This window comes from Cyphomyrmex costatus, unplaced genomic scaffold, assembly GCF_001594065.2.
Source record: "Cyphomyrmex costatus isolate MS0001 unplaced genomic scaffold, Ccosl1.0 scaffold135, whole genome shotgun sequence".
NCBI classification, from domain to species: Eukaryota; Metazoa; Arthropoda; class Insecta; order Hymenoptera; family Formicidae; genus Cyphomyrmex; species Cyphomyrmex costatus.
Genome location: NW_017275337.1, coordinates 1,920,021 through 1,936,059, shown reverse-complemented (window position 1 = coordinate 1,936,059; position 16,039 = coordinate 1,920,021). Strand labels below are relative to the sequence as shown.

General features: G+C 35.8%; 1 protein-coding gene across 1 annotated transcript in view; it reads right to left on the bottom strand.

Annotated features, from left to right (window-relative positions):
* Window positions 1-420: 420 nt before the first annotated feature.
* The window catches only part of gukh (NHS actin remodeling regulator GUK-holder), an 89,777-nt gene continuing 74,158 nt past the window's right edge, over window positions 421-16,039 (bottom strand). Inside the window, exons 7-11 of the mRNA XM_018551125.1 lie at window positions 14,900-15,770; window positions 14,301-14,594; window positions 2,519-3,170; window positions 1,559-2,084; window positions 421-1,251 (exon numbers count right to left, since the gene is read on the bottom strand). Coding sequence (XP_018406627.1) covers window positions 421-1,251; window positions 1,559-2,084; window positions 2,519-3,170; window positions 14,301-14,594; window positions 14,900-15,770 — 3,174 coding nt within the window. The remainder of the gene's footprint in view (window positions 1,252-1,558; window positions 2,085-2,518; window positions 3,171-14,300; window positions 14,595-14,899; window positions 15,771-16,039) is intronic.

Here is a 16,039-nt window from a genome sequence, read left to right as displayed (position 1 = left end):
ACCAAATATAAGATTTGGAATGTCCTTGTTATTAATTCTTCATTAATGTACAAATAATATCCTTGCTATTAACTCTTCATTAATGTATAATTAAACGAGACATTGTTATAAAAAGATTTTAGATGCGTTAGATTCTTCGAGAAGAAAATTATAAAAAATTAGGAAATAAGATGAAATTATAATTTGAGCACTGCTTGACTTTTACTGATATTATAATCATAAGGTATGCTGAAATTCGTTTGGATTTAACAAAAAAAACTCTTTTATATAAATACTTACAATTTAACAATTCAGTATATTAAACTTTAGCTTATCTCAGCTTGTTAAGAAAACCAAAAGTATACATATTATGTGTCACAATAATGAAGATCTAAAGTTTTGTATAACAAGGCTGTTGTCCTCATTATCGACATTCGCGAATCACAGAGCGGTTTCGAGAGTAGGAGCACTCGGACTGCGCGGTGCTACATTTTGTGTCACTGCGTGTCGCGGAGATTCCGATCGTGCTCTGAATCTCTTACTGAAGTAAAGATTCTGCGACGAATTAGTGCTCGTGGGTGTGCTGGCCAGAAATTGAGCTCTCGCTAATTGATTGCTGATCCTTCTCGACTCCAGAGCACTCACGGGATCCTGATTCTTAGATTCGAGGGTATTCTTTGAATACCGTAACATCGTGTTAATGTTCTCGTTTTGAGGCAATAAGGACGAAGTATCTTGGCTGGTTTTCATAGAAGATATGGTTAGTGTAGGATTGTCAAATGTGCTTGTGATTAATTCTCGGATATGGTTGTTTTGATTTAACGATTGAATTGCGGGATTAAGATTGAGTTCATTTATAGACACCTTTAGTCTATCGTTGTTTGTAGCTTTGTAGTCAGTGATACGTGGATGACTCGGTAGATCGATACAAAGATCCAGCTGTCGTCTAGAATTCAGTTTTGAAATAGGAGATGTGTTTTCCGGCGAGGGCTTCATTGCCTTTTCTTCCGCCGCAGTGTCCTCGATTATGGTGGATGAAAGGACATCGGTTCTCGGGGTCTGGAACCTCCAAACTGAGCGTGGACTCAGAACTTTGGTTAAGGGATTCTGATGAGTGTTGGGCGACGATGGTTGTGGTTGTTGACACTGTTGGCGTGATAGTTTTAGTTGTTCTGCCGCCGATAATCGCATGGGATTGGCCTTTACACTCTGTTGAAGGAGTAAACGTTTGAAATCCATACGTGACGTGGGCGATTGCACCGTAGTTGATATCTGGAATGAATTAATGGGAGAAAAACGAATTGTAGCAAATAAATAAATCACAAATTGCAAAATTTTAGAAAGATAAAAAATTATATCAATTTGTGCTAAAGTAAACGTATACTTGCAATTAGTCTTTGTTTATATTAAATAAATATTAATGATTAACAAAAAACAATTTATCTGAGAGAGAGAGAGAGAGGGGGGGGGGGTGGGGGGGGGGGAGGGGCAGGAGAGAGAATAAAAATAGAAATTAAGAGAGAAAATATAATATATCTTCGAATCGTTGATTTTTGCACTGGTATTGACAATTACATACCTCTGAAGAAGCTTTTTGAGATTCCGGGCTCCAGCTATGCCTAGTACCGGGTGGCGTTTTCACCAGAAAGTTCATTGATACACACGGCGACAGATCTTCGGTGTCGTTTTCATTAAGCTTGATATTGAGTTTCTTCTTGGATTTGTGAATTGCAGTAAATAATTCCTCGTTAGACATGGTGCTTTTGGTAGGCGACAGGACTAAATTGGTTGGCGTCGTCCTGCCGGAAGAAGTCTGGATGGGAGTGCTTCTGCCCGAAGAACTGCTTGTTGGTACTGGCGATGGGCAGTTATTGCCGACGGTGGTGGTCAGAGCTAGACGTTCCGCCACGGTTGGCACCGATCGTCCATGGTAGTTGGTGGGAGTGGACGATTTGAAGCCGTTATCGTAACCCCCGTGGCCGATCGGCGAAATTGGATTATTTCTCAGAACATCCGCATTAGGAGACTTTGTAAGAGGATCGTTGGCGGGTGAAGATGCGAAGAATCGATAGCCGAGTGCAGTTTGGTTTAGAGGCGTTGCGAACCTGTGCATAAAAGTGATAATAAAACGTTTAAAGGTTAATAGCAATTAATTGCAATTAGTTGCTTCAATACATTTGATGATCAATGATCTATACTTTTGTCAAATTTTTTATATAATAAAGATAAAAAATTAGATAACTAACTACAGAATAAATTTGCTTTCGTTTTATTCATATTGTTGTATAATGTTATTAATATCATTAATCTTTAATCTTCTGATGTTAGAAATATATGCAGAGGATTGAAAAAAAGGGGTTAGAAGGATCAAAAATAGAAGGATTCTTTTTCTTTAGTTTTTACTTTTTATTATAAATCAATCAATTGTAAATCATTTGCAGAAAAACTTACAGTTGATATGAAATTAGGTATATGTATCTAATAGAAAGAATCCTTCTATTTGTAACTACTTTTATCTCATTCTTTCTAATCCTTATACCTATTTCTAACATCCACGACTGACTGAGGTTGACTCTGCACAAATCTGCCTCTCGTCTCTCCTTGTTCCAAAAAATTTCTTCTCCCCGCATCTGCATAAGAAACATGTCGAGCCTGTTCGTTCTCTACGACCGTGACTCTCTGTTGACTCTGTTTCGCTAACATATGCATGCTGCTGAGAGAACCGCGTCCCAGACCCCTAGTGATATCCGGCGTGACACTACGAGGTGGTTCGAGCTCTCGTTGAGGTCTCCTTGTCGGCAAGGTATGGAACTGCTGTTGATTGATATCTTTGGCTGGTGAACTGAGTTTCTGATTCATGGCGTTGTGCATGTGCACTGTTCGATAGTTGCAAACTCGTTGCTGATACTCATAGTTCGACATTCTTTGCTGATCGAGAAGATTTTTGCCATTGTCATATTGCTGAATATTTTGATGCGAATCGTAGATGTCCTGCTTTCGATTCTGCGTGATCGGTTGCTTCTCATTTTCAGGATAAGTTCGCAGTTTCGGTGGTTGTGTATCCTTTAAGATTTCTTGGTACTTGTACGACTTTTGTCGATTCTCGGGCCTCGGCGGAGCGATGTAGGGCGGCGGTTGAACGATCGCTTGTGGCGGTATGGATTCCGGAGATATAGTCAGTAAAGTGTTGTCTGCAACACAATTAAGAGAATGTCTTTACGTTTCTCACAAGTGGTAAGATAGGACATAAATATTTTTCTGAGCTCGATTATTTTCAGCTTGATAAAAATACAATTAGAATTGCTATGTTTTAAAAGTCTTTAAATAGATTAATCTTGAAAAGATCATAAAATGATCTTGAAGAATTGTGTTAAGTTTAAATCATGTCTATATATTATTATAATTATGATACATTTTATTACATGTAAGATTATTTCTTACAATTTTAATTTATAATTGCTTTATTTTTGAGGTATTACGATTAAAAGTTACGTAAGAGGGCACTTTCCAATGATTATAATTTTATGTGTTTAGTAATATACACATGTAGATATATTAAAATGTATGTTAAATATATTAAAATACGTTTACATGAAGGCTATTGTTGAAATATATCATGAATGATTATCCAAGCAAAGCAACATTGCAAAAAGCATCACAGACACAAACATGCAATAAACAAGACGTGAAAATATTATAATACAGCACATGAGTTTGATGTTAATTCTTGTGGCCATCTAAATTATTATATTAAATTTTAATATTTAATGAAACTTTAAGTTAATTAGATCAATAATATGGAGTAATACGTGTAATGTAATTTATAGACATGTATAAAACATACACGCACGCCACACACACACACACACACACACACACACACACACACACACACACACACACACACACACACACACACAATGTCTAATTAAATAACACATGCAGACATAGCTTTATATATGCATGTATGTATATATTTTAGAAACATATTCAAGAATTATTAAAATAATTATATTACATATAATAGAAAAATTCACGTTTTTTTTCACATCAAACTTACGCGCAATATACCTAGGAAGTTAAAAAAAACGTACTCACCAGGTGCATTTTTTTTTTCTAAAACATGGAGCATGGAACTATGATATGTGTGTGAGTTACTAGTGCGGGGTGCCACACGCGCGTGAAGTGCATTTTTTTTCTAAAACTATACAGTAGGCACAAAGGTATGTAGGATTACATAAAATAAAAAATAATAGACAAATCAGGCGGGAACTTAGGATGGTGCAGTATTTACAAATTTAGAGATGCATATTATATGTATGATATGTACATGGGTGAGATGAGACGATATATAGATAAAAAAAGAGAAAAACAATGACAAAATGCAAGTGCTTTCCAAAAAAAGTGACGTCTATTCACATACATTTAAATCATTAAAATGACATCGTTTTATCGGCTATAGTAATATTGTACTTTTATGTATATGTACAGACAAGATACGTCGCGATAACGCATTATAGGTGTACAAAAAAAAAAAAGGAAAAACATGTACATATATGTGACTATAATAACAGTTACTTAGCAGATATAGATTTCTTAACGCTCTACACATATACACATACACATATAGGTACAGAGTACACGCTGATAGTGCATGCTCCCCTGCCCAGGTTGTAAGTACGTCTTCGTGATATTAGTTGCAAGCTGTTTAATGAACACTGTTGTGTCAGGGTAAATACTGTGAGGAATACAGCACATCGAGCGATTTGAATCCCGTTTCCTCGCGAATTTAATTAACGGATATATGCGGCACGTTTTATAATCTATGTGCTATTATCCCGTAAAAACAGGCGGCACAAAATTACGTGTGATGTTATCGCGCTAACTAAACGTTAGCAAAATCGATGTGATAACTATCGTCTAGATTACATACAGAAGGCGCGGTATGGTATATACCTATTACAAAAGCAACATTATATTATCAGTAAAAAGAGAGAGAGAGAGGGGGAGGGGGGGAGAATAATCGTTTCAGACACATTAATCCTCTGTGAAATTTGCTTGGCACTCTCTCTAGTATGCAATTTCTTATAAGTTATATTGTATCAGTAATATATCAGTATATAATCGACATTCCATCATAGATCAAGCTAACAAGACTCTCTGTATACACTGCGCGCGTACAATACATAGTATAGAAATATTAAAAACAGGAATAAATTTTTAATCTCTATTCTCAATTTTTTATTTTTGTATTGCTCAATATTTATAATATTTTCATTTCTAACATTACTTCCATTGAGCGTAGGACCTAACTTTCTTGGTTTTATATTTAATATTTTAGAACAAAAATTAAGTATTTTATAAAATTATTAAAAGAAATGTACATACATTTTTTAATGATTTTTACGATCGCGCAAAAAGGCGTATAAACACGGTATCACCCTGATATAATGATAGCTACAGGTTCTATGTACTTACAGTTAGTCTTTGTTAGTCAGTGATGATAGACGCTACTTACAACGAGAGGCGAGCACACATCTCGAGCAAACATGCGACCACGACAAATTAAGGCATATTTACGAGGGTTTCATAAGCATGCCGTAACGTGAACTGCCGTTATCTTGATTATGGAAGATGACAGCTGTTCATTGATAGAATACTTAACGGTGAATCAATGCGAAATCGAACGTAAAGATTTTGACATTTTTAATTCCAATCCGATCGGAGGAAGGTAAATTTTTTGTCATTAAACTATCAAGTCATTATTATAAATTAATTACATTTCAAATTTAAGTATAAAACGTAATATATGTATATATATATATAATTTTTAGATTAACAATAACAAATATATATATCTAAAGTTTAAGAATAATTTTAATAGAGTTTCTTTCAGATTCCTCAGAAATTTTTAATTATAATAATATAATAGATGAGATAATGTGCAAAATGCTAAGGTAACTTAAAATACAATAACATGGTTTTCGTATCATCAATAGATAGAGGTCAATAACTTAACTTCGCGTAACGCATTACTTATATCAATCAGTCGCGAACGAAATACAACAAGAGAAAATCGAAGATATATCGTAATCGCATTATTACGTTTCAACGGGTATGCATGAAAAACACGTTTCTTTTCTTATTATTATAATAGATATTGACGCGAAAGAAATCACTTTCGTCCTCAGGATCACTACTTTCTACACCTCATTCTTTTATAGATACGACTTATCGTTCGCACAAATGCGAAATAAAGAACGAGCTGCAACGAATTACACATTTAGCGCGAGCAGATAGTAGTTTTATAACTGTGACTGATTCTCTTCTGTTCTTTTTATGGATTTATTTTCATAGTATACTAATACCGCATCGCAAGAAGTAGCCACACAGAAATTGCATAAATCATTGTGTCAATAACAGCCGGTTCATTAATTTCATTCTGAAAATCGTTTTAATCATAAATTGTCACTATGTCTTTAACAATGCAGCAAAATATTCTTACGTGCATAAAATATGTAGCACAGTAGTACGTGAAATACCAATGTTATTAACACACAGAAAGAATGGTTTTGCTGAAATATCTAAAAATTACTGATAATAAACATAATTATTAAATATAATTGTTATAAACATACGACAAATTGACACGTTTGAACTGACTGTGAAAAAATACGTTGTTTATGTGTACATCCTTCGATAAGATGATTTAGCGTTTATTCCATACAAAATCTGGAGATTGACAGTAACGAAAATGATTACTTATTTTGTTACTGGCCACACATATGCGATTATTATATAAGTGAGTTAACATAATACTTTCGGCGTAAACAGTTAATTACAATTAATTCAATTATATAATATTTAAACTTAATACTTTGAATATATCTCTAATTACGTTTGTTCTTAACATAAATATAACGTAAGAACCGCGATAGGCCGCTTATAATCAATTTTCGCTGTATATACATCTATTCATATATCTATTTCTTGCACACTTAAATTGGACGGATTTATTTTTACTACGTTTCATAATTAAGCGTCTACATTTTGTATTTGACAATAATTGTAAATCAACGAAGAGATGAAAACTATCTGTATGCCGCGGTGGAATTAAATTCGATGGCGAGATTTACACGTGCTTTACGTCCTCTCTCTCTCTCTCTCTCTCTCTCTCTCTCTCATATCAATTGTTTCGAAAACTGGAACTGAATTATCTGCCATTTAATTACCGTTATCGAATTTCGGCCGCGATTTTACGCAATGGCACAATTCAAGATCTTCATCGAGGCATCGCACTAGATCGTCCAGGATTCAATCGTCCTGTTATGTTTTTCTATCTCGTCTCATGCACGTTATTGTTAATCAATAACAAATATTATTGTTTGTTTATACACTTCATAAGATAAAAAAATTAAATGGAAAGGCTCTAATGATCTAAATCAATAACAAAAGTAATGTCTATAAGAACCGAACATTGGATAATCGTGTGTAATGCTTTTATTATTATAATAAGAATGGATAAACGTTTCGATCATATGTGTGGATCCTTCTCAATATTGCAAACAAAAATTTGGAGATTGTGTGACTCGACAATACGTAGTAGTATCTTATATACCTACATTTATACAATACTCGTATAATATATGTATAATATAATTAATACGAAAAAAATCATATAATCATAAAAATGAAAAGTTCAAGCCATGTTCAAAAAAAGATACTCGAAAATTTGAACCTTTTATCTAATAATAATAGATACATTACCACGAAAAGTAACTGATGTATTAAAGGTGGCAGTTCAAAGTGAACATAAAGTGTATGCAACTTTCGGCCGATTTTCGAATCGCCTCTGCCCTCCCCTTCACCTCACCGCGCGCGGTCCAAATGCCGCTCGAGCGATATTTGATCTGCACGCGGGGTATAAGTAAGGTGAGAGGGACAGCGGAAGGCGGAGGCGATTCGAAAATCGGCTGAAAGTTACATACACTTTATGTATATGTTCACTTTGAACTGGCACCTTTAATTAATAATGTATCAGTTACTTTTCGTGGTAATATATTATTATTAGATAAAAAGGTTTAAATTTTTGAATATTTTTTTTTCTGAACATGACTTGAACTTTTCATTTTTATGATATGATTTTTTTCGGATACTACTTACTTTTTAGAGTACAGATACATCACAAATATATAAAAAATATGATTTAAAATATTATATAACGAAAGAGAGTGAAATACGGCAAAAGAGAGGGGTGGTGGTGGTGGACGGTGGGCGGGGAGGGGGAGGAGGTGCGGTGAGTCGGAGTTGGTGGAAGTGTGAGTGAAAGATGAGAGGGGATGTTAAAAAGTTATAATTTCGGACGGACAGAGAAGGAGATGTTTCTTAACTTTTCATTAAACTCATCACTTTTCAACTGCTTGTATCTCCAGAACGGCTTGACCGATTAAAAATTTTTTTGGCTGAAATTACTCTAGTGCCGATGCCGCCTTTCAAGTCATATTACATGCAATTCAAAATTTTTTATATTTTATAGAAGTTATGCACCCCCAAAAAATGGACTTTGGTGGCTCGGGATAAGAGACTTGTAGTGTCTATTATTAATCTTTTAAACTTAAATTAACTAGTAGTTTTTTTAACATGGCCGGAGACATTACTGCGTCTCCTGATACTACATACAATATATTATAATTAATCTATCAACATATTAAGAACATCGAACAAATATATCGTCCAAGTATTTATTATGTAAGTCTCAAGAAAATTGTCAGTGAGTATTATAAACTTGCATTACATTTATAATAATCTTTTTTAGTCTAATCTAGAAATTATAGTGAAAATACTGTAGTGGACGTAACGTTTTCTTACAATTATATTGTATAAGCTGCAGCTACGTATTGTCGAGTCACATAATCTCCAAATTATTATTTGCGATATTAAAAAGGATCCACACATAGGATCGAAACGTTTATCCATACTTATTAATAAAAGCATTACACACACGATCGGCTTTTATAGGCATATTATTACTCTTGTTATTGATTCACTTTATAAAAGATTGGACCGGTGCATGCGCTTTGATAAGAGTGCATCCGCTCTCAAAATAAGCGTGTACAGGACGCGCACGATTTGCGTTGTACACGCGTTTGTTGCTGAGGCTGTTGCGAAGGCCAAAATACCGAGGACGAGGATCGACCTTTACATCTCTTCTTCTTTCTTATATCTTTATATTTATAGTATACTTTCCGCTGAATTTCGTCATCTCTCTCTCGCTCTCCCCCCCTCTCTCCCTCCCTCCTATCCCCCCTTCCTTTCCATCTGTGTAGAACTTCTTTATAATCGTGCGCCAGTTTTGCAATGCCGATAACAGCGCGCACGGTCACTCACATGGTGCAAATACTTAATGATCGCCAGTGATGTCACTGATACATGGATTTGACAGACAAGTTAGCATCCTATTTATCTATTTGTAATTCTCGGAATGATTAATAGGAATTAGAGATGCATCGATAGCGCAAAGAAGGAAAGGGAAATTTGAGGCGATCAAACGTCTTAATTTGATTTTTTTTACGTAAAAAGTTGTTGTAATGAGATGTAATACATGCGTATAATTAAATTCTATTATAAAATCTTAAAGAACTATGGAAATTTATGATATTGAAAAATAAAATTTTTATAAATAAATGAAATTTGTGAAATATTCAAATTTATGAAATAGAGAATATATTCTGGTATACACAAATCATTATTTTAGAAAAATTTTATTTTTGAATATCATAAATTTCCAAAACTCTTTACGACAAATATAAATAAACTTTTCATGCATGTCGCATTGCACATATTGACTCAAAATATTTTTGTTCTAAGATAAACGCACGTAAGTAAAAGAAATAATCAAGTTTGGAGGAAACATATATCATACAATACATGTATACGATAATGTTTCGTTCTTCTAGTTACGAGAAATTGAAACTGTCACCAAAAAACAATTCACGTCTAAAGTAGACAGGAACTCTTGTCGAACGATACGCAGCATAAAGTATAATCAATTTGACTTATAAGTTGATAAAGATATAATATTGTAAGCATATTCATAAAGTATAAACTTCCACCTTTTAATTCTTCGTACTTACAACAACTTTTAATCAACATTAAAATATAATTGTCATTTCTCACTGGATTTATTGTTTTTCATAATAAATAAAAAAGATAGAAAACGTATGAAATTATTTAAGAATAAATTCCCAAATTCTTTTTTATCTCTTACTTGAAATTTAAATCTTATTTTCGAGTGTTGTGTAAATTTATTAAAACAATATATATGCGATAAATTGATATATTACACTCACATAATTATAAATATGAAAAAAGTTTCACACTAATGACAGTATAGATGACAGCATAGAGTTCACGTTAACTTGACAATTTGCAAGAATGCAACTTGCTGTAACTGTATATGTAAGGATGCAGGGAGAGTTATAGGCTCGATGAAGTGGGATGCGATGATGATTTATATTCAACTTACGAGGCCGCCTGGTCGCGATGAAGAGAAGATGTCTTGCCAGCATGTTGACTTATTGTCGCGGCGATTGATCGAACAGGAATCGTGAATCGCGAACTTACCGCGCTGCTCCGCTCCGTCAGTATAGTATTGCCCCGGCGCGGAGACGCGGCGACTGTCTGTCTAGCAATAAGATTCCTCTCTGTTTTTGTATACCGATAACGTCTTATCATCGCGCCACGCTAAAAACTCGATTTTATCCTGTGACGAGTCATCCGACTAACATAATGCAAAACTTTCGAGGATCTTTTCGAAATAGAAAAAAACTAATCTTTATATTTGAAAATGATTTTCTCGAACTTGCGGAATAGATCGAATGGATATATTTAGGAATAACAATCACAGAAAATGAACATAAATGAAGAAACTGACGAGCTTGAGAGAACTCTCGTGATTAGACGCAATGATAATTTAAAGTGACACATGTTTTTGCAAAGACACAAAACGATTTCCTCTGCGGCACTACATTTCAATATAATCGAGACTTGGAATCGCGAATTCCTTTTTTATGGAGTCTCATCGGGACTTATAGAGATCGAAGGGAAAGAAAACGTCGCGAATGAAGAAGGATGAATCGTTTGGATTCCCAGATCCAAACGGAGAGCGCACTGAAAGTGCCGGGACGGGCACGAAAGTATTTCAATCCTCGTAGTGGGGATTTTTGTTTATCGACACCCCGGCCATTATCATGCCGGGATAAACATCACGTCTGATGCAATTCGCGTTGCTTATTGAGCCAGCGGCTAACGATGCAGATAAGGGTTAACAAAGTGAGTCTTTAACTGAGAGCTTCGTGGGAGTTTTCCAGCGAATTGCTAAAGCGAAAGATTGCCTATTCGTCGTCATCTTAGCGCGATAAAATTCTTTATTTTTCTCCGGTCGAAGAAAGTTTGGCAACTTAATTATCATTTTATATAAATGTCAATAAATGAGTGAAAACGTTTAATTAATTGGTTTCAGTTCATTATAATCTTTGTTTTAATTTATATAACGTCCCAATTTCAAAAAATACTATTGCGTTATTTTTTAAATAATAAATTGTTTAATTTACGCGTGACAAGTCGAAACGACAAAACTTAATTGCAAACATTTAAAAACTTTGCATGTCTGTTATTGCGTATGTATTGAGAAAAATCAGTATAAAAATAGACAAGTTTGAAGAGGATAATTTGTTCATTGAAAAAAAATGCAAAAATTGATTTTTGCCAGTCATTCTATATTATTCAATTTTTAAAAAGTGCATTCTTCCCTCTTATTGATAAAACTAATAAACTCTAAAATATTCCACCCACAAGGACTGTCATTCGATAATAAAACTAGCGCTTTATCTCCTCGTATAAAGTAGGTATTAAATGCACCGCGTGGATCGTCGGCCGACTCATAGCTGGAAAGATCGGACACGAGTGTTAGATAAGAGAAAACGTGACCGGTATAATACGTGTTTCTCTATCTGTCATCTTTATGCGTGCGAAAAAATTGGTCGATCTTGCTGATTTCTCGTGATCGTTGTCGAACAGTTCGTTTATTGGTCTCTATTTGCCCCATCAATTTGCGAAAATGATATTACCTCGATCCGATGATTTTGTCTTTTACATAACATGCTGCGCCGATATCTTCTCCACTCTCTCTCTCTCTCTCGCTCGCTCCAGTTCTATCTGATTAGACCTTGATGATTCCCACTCATCCTCCGATCTATTTTATACGATGATCTTACCGTTATTTAACGAACTCGAGGTATCAAAGTCTGAACGCATCGAAATTATCCTCTACAGAGTTATCACGCTGAACCTTTGACAATAAAAACGTCGATTTTCGAGATATCGTGATGCTTATCGTAAAAATTTACGATATTCTATATTCCAGCCGTATTAAGTCATATTCTATTTTAACGCAGATGTTTCTCATCTTCGTTCGAATATTTCACGAATATCATCAAAATTAAACGATTTTCTCTTTAGACTAAAATATTAGTTTGTATCAGATAGTAAAACTTTTGTTTGTTTATAAAAAAAAATTATATTTTACTGTAATGCTGTTTTTAACTTCGACATTTTTTTAGAAATAAAATTATATGAAAATAAGATTCAATTGTAAATATATTATATTTTCAAGATAATTTATATTTATAACATTTTTAAGTCATTCATTGAGCAACTTGTTACTTATTAATACGATTAAAATTGTTCTTCAGAAGCAGATTATGCCCTAGTACAGATGTACTTGTCAGTGCCTTTAGCATGTTATCATTCACTATCATACTTTACCAGAGTGGGATTACTCTCGATTAAACCCTTGTTCGTTTGTTTTTCTAAATTCGGTTTGACTTATGCCAGAGTCTGCAGTAGTCGTTATTATCTTATCATTCTCGCTTCATATCAGCATTGCAAAACTAATTTTAACTACATTCTAATGCAAAATCTCTATAGCAGAATACTTAGCAAAAGTACCTTAGTATTATTACGTGCTTAGATTTAAGCGAAATTTTTACATACACATAGGTGTAGATTTAACGCTATTGGTATTAAGTGTAATTCTCATCGTGCTACTGTTGTTTTTCTCGATATAACATAGTGTGAATTTAGCTGTTCAGAATTTCGAATCCATATCATCTTGATATGGTATTTTAAACGTACACACACATGTCAACACAATGAGAATTATATGTATTTAACACCGACATTCTGTTAAATATACATCTATATTTTTTTGTAGAGTTGGTAAACTTTGATAAAAAATAGGAGTAGCGCAATTTCACACAAATAGTTGAATTGTTGATCTAGATTTAGCGTCGTATTGATACTGCAAAGATTACTGAAATATAGCGCTAACATGATATTTTTTTACCAGATTTCTGTGTCGTTACTAGAATATTTGAGCACTCTAGCCGGTTCTAAATCCAAAGTCCTCGGTCTAGGACTAGTTGGCACCGATTGAAGAGGTACCGTTACCAAAGATGTGTTGTCAAAGATCACGTTGTTACTGACCCGTGGTTCCGGACTGGAAACTGTCTCCGGATAATTGATTCTCTCCTTTAGCAACTCCTCCTGCAGCTCCTCGGAGGGCGTTCTGCAAATCTTGAACGACTTCTCTGTTTGGTTACTCGCGGAGAGTTTCTTGATGAACATGATCGGACTATTCGCCATGCGATAACTTTCGCTACGTTTCACCTTACGGTCTGTCTTGTCGCCGCGCGTCGAATCGGAATTTTTTACAGTCTGATTATTTAAGTCCGTACAATCGACAGCCATGTTCTTATCGATAATGTCGCAATCACTGAATGTCGTATTTTCATTTTGACTATCGGAATTTTTTCTACAAAAGCTCGGAGTATCGAGATCCGAGATCAACAGTTTCCTACCTAACTTAGGCGTATTACCAGTTACTCTCAAGATCTTCGGATAAAGACCCGATTTCTCAAAATCTAGTCGCGAGTTCACGGAATTAAGACCGATAGGGTGGTTGTTGACTTTTGACGGAGCAATCGTGCGAACGCTTGTCTCGACTGCATCACCATCGAGCATCGGCGGATGGTTCTCGTCGCGATCGAATTTGCGCTTTGTTTGTTTGTCTATCTGAGAGTCCCTATGGCAGATTCTAGATTGGTCCGGCTCCGGGAGCTTATTACTTGGCGCCAGAGTCAGGTTGTCGGGGAACTGTCTGGACTCGTCCTTAGAGCGTGACGGAACGGTCAGAGTGCGTAATAATACCTCTAATCTACCAGTGCGGCAATCGCGGTGCTCGTCAGTGCTGGACGTCTTACCTTCGTCACCTTGCACGTTGACGTAAGCCCCGCGGACTTGTCTGTGGGGACTGTTCGGGCTCGTGGGACCGACCACGGTCGTCGGCGTGCGCACGTAATCTGGACTGGTCGCGCGATCGGGACTCCGCGCTGCCCGAATAATTAGCTTGCCCAGCTGAGGTGAGGTTGGTGGTGTGATTTTAATGCTCGGGGCATCTACGACGTCGATGTTTTTTGTGACAGCGCGGATGTTCGGAATTGCGCGATGAAGCAACGGCGATGGACTTGGTGACAGTCCTTCCCTCACAAAAGGACCTGGACATTAACGTGTTGTGTAAAAAACTGAATTAGATGTGCTTCATTAGAAGAAATTCTAATCTTAAGAATTATTATAGTTTAATTTTAACAATAAATTAAGGATTATATTTGATAGTTTATTTTGTTGATAGCTTTATCAGGATTGTTTTTGCGTGTCGAATTTTATGTTAGAAACAAACAATACTCTATTAATAACTTAATATACTAATGTAATATATAATTTGTTTAAATAAAAATTTTATAGTGAAAAAAATTCTTAATTCTGATAGAAAGAAGAATAATTGAAATAATAATTACAGTACCCGGATTGAATGTCGTGTGCGCTCCCTTTCTTCTCTTCAGGCTATCGGACGAATAAACGACTTTGCCCTCGGAATTTAGAGTGACTCGAGCGCCCTGTCTCTTTCTCTCTAACGATGAATCCGGTTTCTTCGGTAACTCGCTCAGACTCACATACTCGGCATCCTTCTTGAAGATGTCGGAATTGGCATAGGTGATAGTTGATCGAACGGTGGTCATACCTAATGACGACGATGATGATGAAATCGGGCCCGCGGGATGTTTGTCGTTGTTGTTCCTCACGTCGGCTATGGTTACATAGTCGCCGGAGTCTGAGAGCTCTTGCACGGCACTGTTCTTCGTGATGTGCTTCTTGCCCGGAAGTACGCCGCGAAGCTTGCCTAGAACTCCGCTCAGCGGACTGATTTTGATCGACGACGATGTCTGACCTATCGTCGCCGTTGTCTGTGGTCTGTCGTTACTGGCAGCCGCCGGCAACACTTGCACGGTGGCATATAAATTTTTGTCCTGGCCATTGATCACCTCCATCTTAGAAGTGCCGACAGTGGCAGACATTAACACTGAACCGCCGCCCTGAAGCGGTTCAGTTCTCCTTGATTCGTTTTTCTTTTCGCTCTGATCGGTTTCTCTCGCGTGTTCGTCGTCGGATACGGGTGGTGTGATTACACACATCGACGGAATCCGACTGCTTGTGATTGCTGTCTTCGAGCGGATCCTCTCGATTCTCTCGCAGCCTTCTAGATCGCTAGATTCTGAATATTCGAACTCGGAGTAGGAACGACCGGTACAGGCCGGACTCGAGGCAGATTCGACGGGAGATGAGGATGTGTTGTGGCCGCTATCGGGTGATTCGCCACCGTTTTGACCGTGAACCTGTCAATAAAAATTAAATATATATTAAAAGATACAGACATCAAATACTTACATAATTACTTTTTACCAATATTATCTCAAGTTTATTACAAGAATATTTAATAATTTTACACAAATTTAAGTTAAGTTTGATTATATTTTAATAGAATAGAGAGCGATACAGGGTCGATACTTTAAATATTTATTGTAATAAGGCTCAACGAATTTAAAACTAATATGAGAATAGGGCTTCGAGCCTGAGATTCATTAAAATCTTTAATTCTATTAAT